Source organism: Myodes glareolus, chromosome 6 (assembly GCF_982192425.1).
Source record: "Myodes glareolus chromosome 6, mMyoGla1.1, whole genome shotgun sequence".
In the NCBI taxonomy this organism is placed as follows: Eukaryota; Metazoa; Chordata; class Mammalia; order Rodentia; family Cricetidae; genus Myodes; species Myodes glareolus.
The window spans coordinates 70,893,906-70,910,612 of NC_142031.1; the positions used below are offsets into that span (position 1 = coordinate 70,893,906).

General features: G+C 39.7%; 1 protein-coding gene across 1 annotated transcript in view; it reads left to right on the plus strand.

Moving 5' to 3' along the window:
* Nucleotides 1–5,240: 5,240 nt before the first annotated feature.
* The window catches only part of Mmrn1 (multimerin 1), a 49,305-nt gene continuing 37,838 nt past the window's right edge, over nucleotides 5,241–16,707 (plus strand). The window contains exons 1-2 of the mRNA XM_048416213.3: nucleotides 5,241–6,014; nucleotides 16,173–16,292. Of these exons, the coding sequence (XP_048272170.3) occupies nucleotides 5,434–6,014; nucleotides 16,173–16,292 (701 nt within the window). The 5' untranslated portion in view covers nucleotides 5,241–5,433. The remainder of the gene's footprint in view (nucleotides 6,015–16,172; nucleotides 16,293–16,707) is intronic.

The following is a 16,707-nucleotide window of genomic DNA, read 5'->3' on the forward strand; positions in this document are numbered from 1 at the left end:
TAGTTTTCCAACTCTGGCCAGTACTGCCTTTTAACTAGAACGACTCTTCACTCTGTATTGAAGGTCAGTTTTCTGTCACTTGCCTTGGCTCTCTGTTCTGGAGGTGTTTATCTTTATTTTTCTAAACTGTTAATTCTCTTCTTTCTCTTCTCTTGCCCCATTTTTAAGAGCTGAGTACCTTTAAAATATTCCACTTTGGGACTCTTCCACTGGCATTCTTGTATTGTCGAGCGGCAGAGACACGCACTTTAACTAAGCCTTGGTGTGCTTTCAAGCATGATTTTCCTTTGCACATATAGAATGAGTACTCTGCAAATGCACAGCCAAGGTTATGCTTGCACAGAGTGCAGCTGTCACACTGTGGTTCGCTTGCAAGGGCTGAGGCCAGCACCACACAAGCTGTGAAGTTCAGTACTCAAACGTGTGGAAGCTATTGCAAACATCATAACTGGTCATGCAAGTCAGCTGACATTCCATGTTTTTGTGCATTTACACATGTCACTTTTCTGACAGTCATCACTCCTAAGCCAACCTAGCCTGTTCTGGGCCAATTTCTCTTTTAAGATGATGAATCTTTTTACTGTGTCTTATAGGAGACAATTTTTTTCAGCCTATGCTTGTCAATATCTTAATTTCATCTATATCCAGGAAAAATAATTTTTAAAGATGTATATTTTTGTATTTATGGATTAATCTTCTACTTTAAGCCACTGAAAGATGACATTTCATTATTCTTTCCTTCCACTTGATTTAATAAAAAAATCAGTTTTGTTTGACTCATGTATATACATATATGTATATGTATACACACACATACCGATATATTGTCATCTTTCAGTAACTGCTTCCAGTACTTATTTCTTTTATTTTTCAGAAAGTACAATTTGCATAAGAATTGATTTGGAAGCAGTGCTGAAGTTCTGGGTCTCCTCAATTTTGAAACATTCCTGCATGATTTTATCTTTTGTCTTCTTTTTTGCTCACTTCTTGCAATCATAGATAAGCATGTGTTCCTAAAATATGAAATGTTGCCCAGGCTCATGAACTTTGTGTGTTGCTATGTGCCTGCTGTTCTTTGTTTAATAGCTTTTGGGTTCTCTTCAAGTAAGAGACTGTTCCTGCCATTCACCTCTCCATGCAGCCTCCCCACTGAGTCCTCTGACTCCATTGTTCATCTTCATGTGCAGTCAAATGTGGTTATTTTCTCATTTGCACATGCGTTTTTCCACATTCTCCCCACATTCTAGCATAGTATTTTGAAATCCTGTATATTTATAATATCGGAGCTTTCTGTCTTAGTTTATTACTTGTGTATGGATCACATCTTCTCCTTTCTTCATTTGCCTCATAATTTTTGACTGTGTGAAAGGCAAAGTTTGAGGTAAGAAGCAAACAAAAAATGCTTTGAAATCGACATGAAAGACCAGCTGACAGTGTGCTGTTAGTCCTGATTTCAAAGGGCACCTAGCCTCCCATGGGAAATGAGGCACCCACATTTGTAATTTACATCTAACCTGAACCAAAATGACTATAGCTTTAGTAACTGAGCTCACTGTGAGCTTAAAATATTTCAAGTTATAGCTGGGATTTTCCTTTCAACTGCAGGCAAGGATTTAGAGAGCTTTTTATCCTTTACTATAAAAACAAGCAAAAAGAAAGAAAGAAAGAAAGAAAGAAAGAAAGAAAGAAAGAAAGAAGGAAGGAAGGAAGGAAGGAAGGAAGGAAGGAGAGAAAGAAAGAAAGAAAGAAAGAAAGAAAGAAAGAAAGAAAGAAAGAAAGAAAGAAGGAAAGAAAGAAAGCAAGCAGAAAACCCTCCCGGCAGGTATGGTATGAGTGCTAAATTTAAAAGTTGCGCTTACTTCTTTGACATCTAAAACTGAAAGGCCTAGGACTGCCTGACCACGAGATCCTTTTGTCCCTTCTGCTCCTCATGATAAGGTTCCATGGCCTTGCCTTCCCTTTTATCAAGAAGACCAGGCACAGTTCCCACTTGTCACTAAGGAGTGGCTTTCAGGAGGCTGTAAGTACGCGAAACTAATGAAACAAGCTGAGCTCTCCCACTTTCAAGACTGGGTACACCCACCCTCCTTGGTAAGAGCTGATCTTACCTTTCTGTGAAGGCAGGGACACCATTCTTCACGTGACAAAGTCTGTGAAGTGTTTTGTCGGCAGGGAAGTCTCTCACAGTGCCGCTTACGAAGCACTATCACTTCCATTGGTTCACTGTTGGCTGCTAAGTGAGCCTGAGAATGGGATTCCTCTTCTACTTGCAGACCAAAACCAGGTCGTTAGAATGTCGGATGGGGCTGGTGAGACATCTCAGTGGTTAAGAACACATGTTGCTCTTGTAAAGGACCTAGTTTTGGTGATTAGTGATAGCTTTCTAATGGGATTCTAGTACCATTCTGCAGAAGTAAATCACACCTGGCATTATAAACCTAGTCAAAGTTCATGCTGAGAAGGCCATAGGCCCCAGGGAATAACTTATTACCACTGTTTTGTGAAATTGACATGGTGTTTGTCTTAGTTGGGATCGCTATTCTTATGATAAAACACCATGACCAACTTGCTTACAGAAGGTACTCTGCACATGCCCTGCAACTTAACACAAGTCAGAGCTATCAGAGGAAGGAGCCTCAGCTGAGGAAACGCCTGAAAGAGATCCAGCTGTATGGTATTTTCGCACTTTGTGATTGATAGAGGAGGGCCCAGTCCATAGTGGGTGCTGCCATCCCCAGGTTGGTAATCCTGGATTCTATAAGAAGGTGAACTGAGCAAGCCATGGGAAGCAAGCCAGTTAGCAGCTTCCCTCCATGGCCTCTGTATCAGCTCCTGTCTCTGGGATCCTTCTCTATTTGAGTTCCTGTCCTGACTTACTTCAGGGCTGACCAGCAATGCTGAAGTGTAAGCCAAATAAACCGTTTCCTCCCCAACTTGCTGTTTGGCCATGGTGTTTTTGTCACAGCAATAGAAACCCTAAAGCTACCAAAAGAGAAACACAAACACCTACCTTCCCTTTCTTCCACCCCCACTTCTCTCCCTCCCTCTATCACTCCTCTCTCCCTCTTTCTGCCTCTCCACCTTCCTCTCTCTCCCTCCTTCATCAAGATCCCTTCCTTTATCCAAAAGAAGTAATATGCTACGTTTTCTTCAGTCCAGGAGATTTTTCCCTTAACTTTTTAATGCTTATTAATCAGTCTGAGAAAGCAGAGCTTGAGGTCTGGCCTTTGATGGTTTCTGTAGTGTAAGCATTTTATGAGTAAGGACTGATCCATATCCCAGCATGTAAGCTAGGCATTCTTAGGTCAGTTACAGCACAGCAGGGCTTAGCAGATCAATAACAACATACTAAACCTTTAGCCTATTGATCACAAGGTCACTTTAAGCCTGCACGGGGACAAGTACAGGTATTATATTGGTCAATATCTCGCAGGAGATGAAAAGCAGTGTTCATTGCCATTCAATCCTATTACCATTTGCTAGCTAGGTGGCATCAGGTACGGATCTGGAAATTAGTCCTTTACCACCAACATTCACTTACTGTGGCTAGGATTGAGTGGTCTTTTAAACCACTGGAGCAAACAAATAAAGCAATGAAAGGAAACAACATATCACTGTTCCGTTGTGCAAATGTTCAGCAGTGTCTGGGCTATTTCTATTTCTACAGGATCTAGCATGGTGGACATTAAATTGTGCTTGAAATAGAAATGCTCTCGTGGAGGTTTGCTGAGTTACTGCCCTGCTATAAACTAACTTGGCTTGTTCCTATCTCTTCTAAGCGAGGCTTCTATGAAATCTGTTTTGTAGGACTAAGAACTATATTCACAGGGTCAATTTCTGCAGTTTGGAGCTCTTTTGCCTCTGGGGTCCCCACTCTGCTCTTATGGGTACGTTTTCTGGATTGTTCTGTTTTGTAGTCAAAGTCAGAGTTAGAGCTGCTGGCTTCTGAGTCTTGGTTTAACTCACATTGTACCTTACAGTCTCCAGCAGGTCAACAATGTAACTCACATTGTACCTTACAGTCTCCAGTAGGTCAACAATGTAATCATATAAATCAACCACAAAACTGGAGGCTAGAAAATGTACCCAGACAAGTATTTGGTAAACCAAGGGAGATTTTTCTGGTTTATTTTGAACCCTGGTATCCTGACCATAACTGGGGACAAGAACACGTATCTATAATGATTTATAACAAGTATGCAGCATATCCACTTTCCTAATTCTTAAAAAAGTCTATTCTGTGGTCAACAAAATACAGACCACACATAAAGAAATGCTGGGTAATTCTTGATCTGATCTTTTAGAGTTCCAATACCTAAGAGTAAGTTTCTCCAAAGACTTGGAATTTTAAAAGATTGCATGAGTAAATGTGTGTATGTCACAAACTGTGGTAATGTTAATTTGTCTAGTGTCTGTTAGGAAACTTTCCAGAGAACAGGGCTTAGCTGAAGCCTATTTCAAGGCATCCTGGAAAAATTAACTCATATTTCATAAAGGGTCTTTACTTCAAAAATATCCTTTAAAACTTTTCTTTTAACTGGATTTTCAGTTACCTAAAACTCCTCTGGTTTTAGTTTATAGCAATAATGTGACATTCCACAATTTAATGCATCTTATAAGCCTTCTTTCATTTATCAATGGTAAAATCCTAATCAAACACCATCATTCACAGATATGAGCTGAAAAGCACAAATATTAACTCCTGGGCATTCATTCTGTTATTGGTATCACTGATATAAAGATTTTAAGGCCAAAATTTACAATGGATTTCTTGTATGCCTTTATATTTCATTTTTAGATTTTGTATTCCCTAGAATTGTAGAGATTGACTTTTAGTAACGATCCAACTGAGACATATTTATAAAATATATTCTTCCCTCAACACAGGAAGGAGTACAAAAATGACAATTGTGTGCTAGTGTGTGTGCCCGTGAGTATGCATGGCTCTCCGGGTGTGGCACAGAGGGAAGAAAATCTCGACAACATTTTTTTTCTTGGTTTCCTGATACTGTAGAGCAAAATATTAAACTCTTTCATCAAGCCTAAGAAATTCCACCCTCCACTGCCAATGGGAAGTGTTTTTGCAAAGGCAGAGGTACTTGAGCGTACCTGGGAAAAGGAGCGTGACTTCATGGTTTCCCCTGGCTTTTCCTGGTGATGATTGTCTGTGTTTTCCCCTCTTCCCTTAGCTTCTCAGAGGTCCTTTACCACATCCATTGATCCATCCTAGGAGGGTCACAGATCGCCGCACAAGTACAGAAACAGGAAAACTGGCTTCCTGAGCACACTGTAAACACAGAAACCTGTTTCCTCTGCACCCACCAGATTGTCTAGACCCAGTTTCAGTACGTTTGTGCAGAAGTGGCTATCGGGAAGACTGGAAGGTCTTTGTCTCTCAGTTCCACATGGAATTTTGTGCCTAAATCCACTGCCATGAAAGGACTGCAATTGCTTGTCTTGCTCTCCAGTTTATGGGGAGGGGTCTTGGGGCTTACCAACACCCCGCATTCAAGGACTGCACCTGAGGAGGAAAACTCCCCACTGACTCTGAACTCTACTTCAGCTCCTCAAAATGAAGTACTGAGCCTCCCAGAGCTCTCTGCCACTCACAATCCCCCTTCTAAGGCAGCTGCAGCTCCCGAGAGACCTTCGGAAGACATTCTACTACAATCAACACTGCAGAACTCTGAGACAAGAGAGTCAGCTGAGGGGAGAAGCCAAACACCCACACCCCTAGAGAAGACAGGGGCAGTGATGGCACCACTGCCTCTTGCTCTCCAGAGCAAACCCATCATGAAATCCGGCACAGGAGCAGGGATGGTGGAGCTTGCTAATGCCACATTGAACTTCCTTCAGAGTTTTTCCAGAAAGCCCAATCAACAAGCTATCTCCCTCAAGTCGGCTGGAGACATGGGGAACAGGTCCCCAAGGGAAACGCACCTCAGCAGAAGTGGCAACATCAGAAGTCAAAGACCCAGCTATCAAAAATCCAGTTTTGAAACAACTAGAGGAAAGTAAGAAACATTCTCTTTTTTGTTCTCTTTCTGACTGTGGTCTAGACATTTGTAAGCTAGCAGTCTGAAGCCTCTCATGCTCACAGAATTGTGCAAGGTTCATAGCATCACGTTGTGGTTGGTAGTGGTTTCAAAACTGCAGTCGTGACCTTAGGGAAGGGAGACGAGAAAAGGACAAATGGCTAAAATCTCTTTTCCACTTGCTCAGAATCAGGGACACCCATATGCCACTGTGAAAGAGTGGAAAGCCCACTTAAGAGAATTTAGCTATCTGTGGCTCACAGAACAGTTGTCCAGAAAATCCGATTTCTGTTGTCAGAAGTGTGATGAATCAGAAAGCAGGCTTTTCAGCTTGATTTAAGGTGGCAGCAATCTGAATTACGGAAGTCAAATAAAACTAAGTATTAAGGGGCTTTGTAAGAAAAGTCCCAAATGGGCCCAAAAACAAAACACAGAGAAAACATATGCCTAAGCAAGTAAATGTTTTATTCACATATGATGTGGTCGTCTGTGTATTTAGAGGTACGAGCCAACCTTGTTAATAATTTTACCCATAGTGAAGCAGTTTCAAGAGTCTAAATTGAGTTACATGTTATGCCTATAATACAATAAAACTTAACTTCAAGATGGTAGTTCCCACCTGCTGGCTGAAAGCTGTTTTGAGCAAGCTGGTGACTGGATAACCTGAGGAGCAAGAGGTAGAAAGTTAAAGCCAACGCATCTGAGTGTCCGGGTTCCTGTAAGTCAAGTCTATTTATAAAATCCCAAGGTCATAAAACTTCAAAGATAAGTATCATTTTAGCTACAAATTCACTTGGAAATTGGAATAAACCAAATTAACTCTGAAATAAATGTTACCAGCCATGTTTAATTTGGGACGAGTGGAATTTTGATCCACAACAGCTCGCACATATCCTACTTACTAAGAAGTTCCCTAGTAACTAATAATAATGGCAAATGCTATCTACTGAGAATCTTCTAAATTGCTTTCATCTATCATTTCTATTTATCATGTTTTGTTAGTTTCTGTAACCTAATTTTCTTGAATTTCAATAGAACTCTTTAACAGTCCTAGGAAATGATTTTGAGCTTTTCATACGTCTGTAACTGGGAGAATTTTGGTGATAGAATAGGGAGCCAATAAAGCATCTGAAAAGACAAACTAAAGCACCATTTATAGAAGAAGTATGTATCCTTTTAGCACAATTAAAATTACTACTTAACTATTTTATATATAAATATTAGACTTGACATTAGAGTTGATATTCGCCTTTTAATTAATGGTACTTATTTTAGCTAAGGCCTTTCCCCTCAACCCTTGGGAATACTTACTTTTTGATCATTGTTTATGAGTGTCCAGCATGTGCCTGGAACTCTTCCAGGCTTTAAACACACAAAGAATTTGAATGTCCTCCTACCTCTGTGAATATTTGCTACAAAAAGCAAGCATCACTATATCTACTGAATTTCCTAACATCAACATGTGTTCCAAGAAAACCACATATGAACTGCAACTAACTGAACAGCACCTTACCCTATGGATTTCCCACTGAGAATAATCTTCAATTGTTTCTACAGTAAAAAAACAATTGACTTAGAAATTCTATTGTTTGGGGGCCTAGAGAGCCCAGGCTTTTCCATCTACTCAGACTAAACATTCTACTCATTAGACCATCCAAATGACAGTGGCATGAAAGAAAAGCAAGGTCTCTCTCTCTTTCTCTCTCTCTCTCTCTCTCTCTCTCTCTCTCTCTCTCTCTCTCTCTTTCTCTCTCTCTCTCTCTCGCCACAAAGATCCAAAGACTCGAGTTGAAAGAAGGTTTCCATGGTTTGATTTGATTAACAGTAACTTATATGGCATCTGTGTGTGTTTGAACCAGTTAACCACTATATGTAACAATAACTCCATAACAAACGGAAGATTCTATCATGGTGTCTTTTTGAAGAGGTTAAATATTTGACTTAAAGTTATTTACTTAGTAGATCTCAGAGCAAAGAGATGGCTGAGCTTTAGAGGCTTGGTGGCCCCTGGTGTATTCCCTTAGCAGAAGAGGGGACATCATCTCAAGTGAGAAGACAGAAGAAGTGTCTCATTTCTCTGTTTATGAATCTCATGAGCTCTTGGCTGCCTCCAGAATGTATTTCAGATTATTCATACAACCTTGCACATATCCCCCACCCTTATCTTCTACCACACCCTGCCTGTCAAATTTTTAGTTCTTTGGTCCACAATATCTTGTACCTTCATTTCCTTTTTCTCTGTCCAGATAGCATGGTCTTTCCCTGTTCTCTATTCCTTTTACACCCAATGGCAGCCTTCTTGAGCAGTTAGATAGCCACTCTAATGCCCGCTATGGTTCTCAATCTTCAAAGAATTTTTTCTTTTCACTTTTTTTGTTTGTTTTTTAACTTTTTTGAGACAAGGTCTCTCTGTGTATCCCTGGGTGTTTTGGAACTCACTCTGTAGACCGGGCTGGCCTTGAACTCACAGAAATCTGCCTGCCTCTGTCTCTGAATGCCGGGATTAAATACTGCCTGGCTCAGAGAAGGATTCTCACAAAGAACTCAAGAACTCTATGCACATAGGAACCTCCTTCCAGTGTTATTTAAATCTCTACTATGTTAGGTGCATGACAAGTAATCACTCTGTGCTCTGGCCTAGGTGATATGGTGCACATAAGAAAGCAGAGAAGAGAATGGGAAATTGGGGTTCATATGTACGTAGAGCTATTCCCAAGAAGTACTTCTCAGTGAAAATAAACCCTGGGTGGTCTAGGACAAGCACATTGTACCTTTATCACTCTGTCATGTTTGGAATTTAATAATAATTCTTAGTAAAAGGGGATGCTTGTATGAATGATAGGTTCCTTTCAGCAAGATTCCTCTGAATTATTTTTGTCTGACTTGGTTCCCCTTTAGCATTCTGGGGAGCTGTAGCTACATGAGATCTGTGGTTTCCTGCCAGGCAGAAGGGGTGTTTCTAAATGACTGAGCACATTGAAATAGGCACAAAAAGATGAAATTAGTACTAGGGCATTTATATGTAGGACAGACATTTGCTGGGCATCCATTGTGTCCTCAACACAGTGGTCATGGCAAACTTCCCTCACCCTGCACCCTCATGAGACCTAAGTCACAGGGTGACAGGTGTGAGCAGGAAAGGCAGTCTGTAGCGACTGAGTGCTGGTGCCAAATGTAGCATATATGTGAGTGCAACTGAGGAGAGTGAATTGGGGTACATGGCTATCCATTCTGAATGGCTCAGTCAGCTGTGACTAAGAATAAGAGACCAAATGAGGTGCTATAATCCAGCTACCTGCTTAGCTTATCCTATATCAGACCTACTTCACACAAGGTTTCCAGTGGTTGTCATCTCGGTGAGCTAAGCTGCTTCTGTAAATGGAGGCCTCAGTAGATCCTCTACACTTCCCTCTCTCTACAAACATTATCTCATCTATCAGCAAGTCTCTTCTGCCTCTCGTGGTTTCCACATCACTCTGCCTCTCTCCATCTTGTACTAACCCTGCCCTTGTAAGTCACCAGTCTCCATTCCTGACTTCCAACAGTATTCCACTCCTTCGCCCCGCCCTCCAAACGGTGAGAGTTCATTTAAACAAGAAAGGCCAGCTAGTGTTCTTCACTGGACATAGTTTCTCTTCCTGAAGCCTGAAATGAATATCTCAAGTATTGATGTGAAAAGAGGATTGTGCCATACTCTTAGAATTTGTTTATCGTCACACACTTTTGAAAACCTAAAATGAAAAATAAATGAAACTGACTTAAATAAGGAGTTGGAAAAAGTTACTGTGTGGTCCACTGTACTTTTCAAAATACATTCTGAGTTCTCAGAGAGGTGTTTCTCAGAATCAGGAAGATTTGGAGTCTCACCATGCCCCTTCACACAGGACATCTGGTTTGAATCCTCCAGGCAAATGCTTGTGGACTGAAAAAGTTAACATCCATGTTTCCAGGATGTCATAGGTTTGGGGGTGCTGTTTGTTTTTCCGGAGTATTCCTTCTTCAGGGTCTAGAATGAAGGGGTCCTTTTCCTCTTCCAACTTTAGTGTGATGTCACTTCATCCAAGAGACTTCAGTGCCCTGCTCCTTCCACATCACACCCATAGTTTCCCTTAGCATACTCACCTGTGTCTGCAGACAGCCTCTGTGCCCATTTTGTTTCTCGTGAAAGCAAGGACTTTACCTATATTACTGGTAATTCTATTCACTGCATGGAACAAAGAAAAAACTCAAGGGTGCTGGGAGTGATGGGTTGCTGTATGGTTTGGGAGTCAGATGAGAAATCAAAACTCAGAGGTAGAAATTTGGAAAACGTTAGTGAAGAGAAGTATTTCAGGTCATGGATGTGGATGGTCCTGAAAAAGGAGTTTGAAAATAAGAATTAAGAAAAGGATTGGAGCTTTTTAGGGAGTATAAGCTGGCCTTCAACTTGCTATGTTGCCCAGGCTGACTTTGAACTCCTGATTCTCAGCTATGATATGCCTAGTGCTGGATGGACAGGTGTGTGTCACCATACCTGATGCTACTGTGTTTGATAGTCTAATAGTGACAGGTGTCTGCATTGGAGGTTTTAAATGAATGGCCATGGAAAGGAGAAGAGAAATGAGTAATAAACATACAGCAAGAGAAAAAAATAATTCAAAAATACTGTTGAAAAGGAGTAAAGCAAGAACTGAAAATACCACAATTTCAGTCATGTGATATAGTTTAAGTGAGATCCTTGCTCCAGCCTGAGTGACCTGCCTGTGAGAGATTGTGAAAAAACAGGTGACAATAATGGAGAGGGGGTGATTAGAAATTAAATCTTATCCAGACAGGTCTCTATTTTCCCTGATGCCTTAAGTCCACACAGTGTTTGAAAAGTTACAGTTAAGACTGAGGACATCGGCACATTCAAAGGAGATTAATGCACATTGCAAAATGCCAGAAACATCAGGTCAGAGAGGAAAGCTCTCATCTTGTTGACAAACAGGTACCTCCATTATGTCACTGCCAGGGCAAACACTAGAGTGTTTCCTGCATTTTAATTTCTCCCATTAATCATACACTTCTATTACTTTTCTATTTCTTGTCATGGTTGCTATAAACATATACATCTAAAGCACTTGGATTTGACAAGTGCTTGTTCAGATCAAGTAATTAAGTGAAAAACCTCTGTGTTCCCACACCTTTTGTCTTTCTAATTATAAAGCTACAGGTGAAAAATTTACTATTTAAGGAGATATGCTGAAAGAGTCAGTTGACAGGAAGGACCAGAGGGTTAAGCAGAAAAGCAGACATCAAACAACTAACCTGCTTTGTCTGCTGCTGGGCAAAGTCTGACCCCTGCTGGACCAGAAGTCATCTGCAATACTCTGCTGAGATCACAGCCTATGGAGAACCAGAATTGAAGAAAAATAAAATTTGGCAAATTCTTGAATAAGATAACATCACAGTTTGACCACAAGAATATGTGTGTGTGTCACTTGTCTGTAATTTTGTGAGCCCAATTTTAATAGTACTTTCTTATTGATTTTAAAGTTAGAAAGTAAGTTTCACCCAAAAAGCAAACACCAGCCATATCCTGGAATGGGGATAATGTAGCTCTCTTCTCACATCATGTCACAAATACCGCACACAGCAACTACCATCACACTGAGCATCTGGTACATGGCAACGGTGCCACATCAAGAATATCCTACACAGCAACTGTGACCCTGGAGGCTGTGCGCCTTTATCATCCGTCACTGGAAATGTGATTGCATCTTCTACTATTCTGTTCCACTCCAGAGAGCACATAAATGGTGCTAACCATGCTGCAAATGGGGGTGTCAAAGAGGTGTTCATTTTGCTTGTTTTTCAAAACAGATTTTCTTTCTCTGTGTCCTGTAGACCAGGCTGGTCTTGAACTCACAGAGATCCTTCTGCCTCTGCCTCCCAAGGCTGGGATTAAAGGCGTGTGCCACCACACCAGGCTAGGTGCTCTGTCTTAAAGTCTGAATGAACTACAAAATTAAATTATAAAAAATTCACTATAAGTTTAACAACCAAAAAATTTTGTAAAACATTATACTATATTTATGTGAAGTATATGAAAAGCAAAGAAACATGGACAAAAATTATTATTTGTGTCTTGCAATAAAGCATTTGTTTACAGAACAAGATAGATGTTAAAATGCAATGATGGTTTGTACTGTAACCACAGATAAATATAAGAAGTCTAAAGCTCTAAGTATGATTGGTCTGTTATAATTATTTTAAGTGTAAGTTTGCACTTTCCATTTTACCATTTCTTTTGTTCATACTAGCAAATTTCCTTTCTCATTAATGAGTAGTAAACAATACGTCATTTCACTCTTTCAAGTTTAGATTTCATAAGGGCTTCTTTCCCTCAATCTTATCAAACAAAATCCTTATAACATTTTGAATAGCATGTTAAGAATACTTGTGTTCCCACTGGACAGTAGTGGTGCAAATCTTTAACCCCAGAACTTGGGAGGCAGAGGATCTCTATGAGTTCAAGGTCAACCTGGTCTACAGAGTGAGTTCCAGGACAGCCAAGGCTGTTACACAGAAAAACCCTGTCTCTAAAAGAAAAAAAAATAGAATTGTGTTCTTGATTTCTCAGGACAGTAAAGACATTTTGAATCCTATAGCCTCCTGAAAGCTGTCCTTCATCTCAAAAATGAAATGCCAGGGAAGAAAAGTTATTGAATCAATGAAGTCCCTCAACCACAAGTTCCATCTTCGGGAAGAATATTGGCTTGGTTTAGTATAAGTGTTCTCTGGTTCACAAGAGTACAGTGATCATCTTTAGTGATTCCCTGCTGTGCTGTCAGTTTAAGTCACCTGAGTGAACACAGAAGCCTAAGCGCCAGCAAACTGTGTGACCAGAAGCTCATTCATCTGAATTCCGAGTTTTACACACCTGAACAGTTGCTTTTGAGGCTGTTGTCCTTATTTCTTAAAGATATGTTTCTGTGCAGTCATAGTCAGGGACACCCTCTCTTCAGTTAGTCTGTCCACTCTGATTCATAAGATGTGATTGGGACACGATTTTGTCACTTACTGGATGTTTTTCTCAATTTAGTCTTTTTGCTAGCTATTTGAAAGACTGAGTTTCCAAGATGTAAAACAAAAAGCATGATACTGTTCAGACTGTATTTTAGTATGCACAAGAAGGTTAATTTTTAAGTTACAATAGAATCCTCATCCCACTCTATCTTACTGGATTCAGCATGTTAAGTTTTTTGCTCATAACCAAAGAGATCTGGTTTTCTCTAATAGAAACCTTTTACCTGCTCCCTTAGAAAATGTGACGAACCAACACTAGCCGTTCTGAGTACCTGTTGTTCTGAGTACCTGTTGTTCTAAGTACCTGTTGTTCTGAGTACCTGCTGTTGTTTTGAGCACCTGTTGCTGGACAGCAGCAGTTGCTGTCATTATAGAGAATTCCAAATGTTGTCCATTGGGGAAAGATTCTGAGCTGATAATGTACTGAGAGCTCCAAAGTCAACACTCCCCAACACTTCAGTCAGTGTTCTCACATGCAAAGGGCTTCTTGTTTGTCTAATGTCATCAATTTGTCATATTTACTTTTATATTTTAAAACTCTATTTTCAAATAATTTGGTTTAAAATCATATTTTCATCTTTAACATCCTTTAATGATCTTATTTCAACAGTAACATAAACTTAATTATGAGCCACTGAAGAAGTTCTTTTGCTATGAACAAACTGTGGCTCAGAGGTTTTATGGCTGGATAGCTGTCCCAATCCTTTGTCTTGAAATCTTGCGTGGTTGTAGAAGATGACCAGTTCAGACTCCTTGCCCCCCATTACTAGGAATCTTTGCTGGGGTTACTCTCATAGATTCCATGGAATTTCCATTGCATTAGGTTTCCACCTCGCCCCTGAAATGTACCCCAGTTTCAATTGTTTTTACCAGTATGTTCTTCCTCTCCCCCAAGCTGATCCCTTTTATTCCCAACCCCATGTGCTCCCAATCCACCCACAAAATCTATTCTATTTTCCCTTCTTGAGGAGATTCATTCATCCTTTCCTTAGACTTCCTTGTTACTTAGCCTCTCTGGGTCTGTGGACCATAGCATTACATTTTATTTTACAGCTAACATCCACTTACACGTGAGTCCGTACCATGTTTGTTGCACATTTGTTTTTCTGAGTTTGGGTTACCACACTTGCTGTGGAATATTATCTTAACTAGGCAAAGATTGTTCTATTTATTTATACTATGGAATATTGCTTTAACTGTGTACAGATAAGTTACAATGGCTTATAATGCCTCTGTTAATGATGTAAAGACGAACTTTTGTTTATGCTGCATTTTTAATTATGTAACGAAGTGTTATATTTGTTTCACTTTGCCTGCCTAAGGTACCTAATAGGTCTAATAAAGAGCTGAATGGCCAGTAACTATGCAGGGAAGACTAGGTGGGACTGGCAGGCAAAAAGAACAAGTAGGAGCAGAAGTCTAGGCTCAAGAGAGGAGGAGAGAGCGAACAAGAAAGAGAAGGGCATGCCTGGGACCGGTCAGGCAGCCACCAGTCAGTAGTTGGACTGGAACATACAGAAGAAAAGAAAGGTGAAGAGCCCTGGAACTAAACACAGGTAAAGAGAAGCAGGTTAAGTTATAAGAGCTACCAAAACGGGTATAAGATAAGGCTGAGCATTCATAATGAATAATAAGTCTCCATGTCATGATTTGAGAGATGGTTGGTGGCTCAAAAGAAAGCCTGGTGCCTCCACTTGGGATGATTATTTTTAAATCTCCATCTGTGTGCCTGTTAATTTCATGATGTCATTGTTTTTAACATCTGAGTAATACTTCACTGAGCAAATGTACCACATTTTCTTTATCCATTCTTCAGTTAAAAAAGTTCTAGGTTGTTTCCAATTTCAAGCTATTATGAATAAAGCTGATATGAACATAGTTGAGCAAGTGACCTTGTGAGAGGATGGACCACTCTTTGGATATATTCCTAGGAATGCTATAGCTGAGTCTTGAGGTAGCTTTATTCTCAATTTTCTGAGAATCTGTTATATTGATCTCCAAAGTGGCTGAGCAAGTTCGCACTCCCACCAGCAGTGGAGGCGTGCTCCCCTTGCTCCATATCCTTGACAGCACTTGTATTTTTGACCTTGGTCATTCTGATAGGTATAAGATGGAATCTTAAAATCATCCTGATTTTCATTTCCCTGATGGCTAAGAATGTTGACCATTTCTTCAAATGCTTAATGGCCATTTGAGTTTCCTCTTTTGAGAATTTTGTTTAGATCTGTACCCCACTTTTTATTTGGATTATAAAGTTTATTGGTGTCTAGTTTCTTGAGTTCTTTGTGTGTTTTTAATATTAGCCCTCTTTCAGATGTGGAGTTGGTGAAGAGCTTTTTCCATTCTGTGGGTTGCTTTTTCGTCTTACTGACAGTGTCTTTTCACTTACAGAAGCTTTTCAGTTTCATGAAGTCCCATCTCTTAGTTGTTGATCTATCTCAGTGCTGTGCTAGTAGCGTTCTGTTCAGGAAGTTGTCTCCTATCAATGCTTTCAAAGCTCTCTCACACTTTCTTTTCTATCAGGTTCTTCGTCTCTGGATTTATGTTGGGATCTTTGATTTACTTGGACATGAGCAGGGTAATAGATAAGAATCTATTTGCGTTTGTCTACATGCCTACATCCAGTTAGACCAGCACCATTTGTTGAAGATATTTTTTTTCCACTGCATGTGTCTAGCTTCCTTATTAAAAAAATCAAGTATTCAGAGGTGTAGATTTACATCTGGTCTTTTATTTGATTCCATTAATCAACATGTCAGTTTTTACGCCAAACCATGTGGTTCAAATTTTTTTACCTTATATCTTATTATATATCTCCCAAAGTAATAGACAGAGGTCTAAGTCTTTGATCTCAGTACAAATACTAAAATTAAATATAAGAACAGTTCACGATTTTATCTAAGCCTAACAAAATGTAAGCTCTGATTATTTTCACCATATACTGTCTCTTCAAATCTCATTAGGTACAATTATCAAACACTGTTCATTTTCTTTTCTGTGTATAAGCAAAGGTCTTTGAAAATGATTTTGACCAAGATATTTCTCTCTAACAGTGAATTTTTCTACCAATAATTGTTGTTCACTCAGGAACTGGTGTGCTTATGTACATACCAAGTTATCTCCGACAGTGATACTGGACACTCACAGCTCTTACACACCAAATGGGAGAGGATCCTGTGGCTGGTCCAGTGGACTCTGTTCCCAAAGGTATGCTATATTTTCTTAAAATAGATGTTTTCTATGTAGACCTAAAATACATAGGAATAGCCATTCTAGGCACTGTATGACTAAGCAAAGAAAGAGAGTCTTTATATTAGATTAGATAGATGGCCTTTAGTAAATTAAGATGTGGTTACTAATAATACCTGGACTGTGTATTTGCTTTGAGAATCACGTGAGCTAATGCACTCATGAACCCAGCTTACTGCCTAGTACCCAGTGAGTGCTTAGGGTGTGTTAACCTTGTTTCATAGTCACTGTTGTGTTATTAACCTAGTCAACATGCCTGGATTGAGATTCTTATGAAAGCCATAGTAGATAAGTTCAAAGACTTTTTAACATTTTTTAGATAAAAAAGTCCATATATAATTTGACTTGTATTAAAAATATAGAAAATCATTAC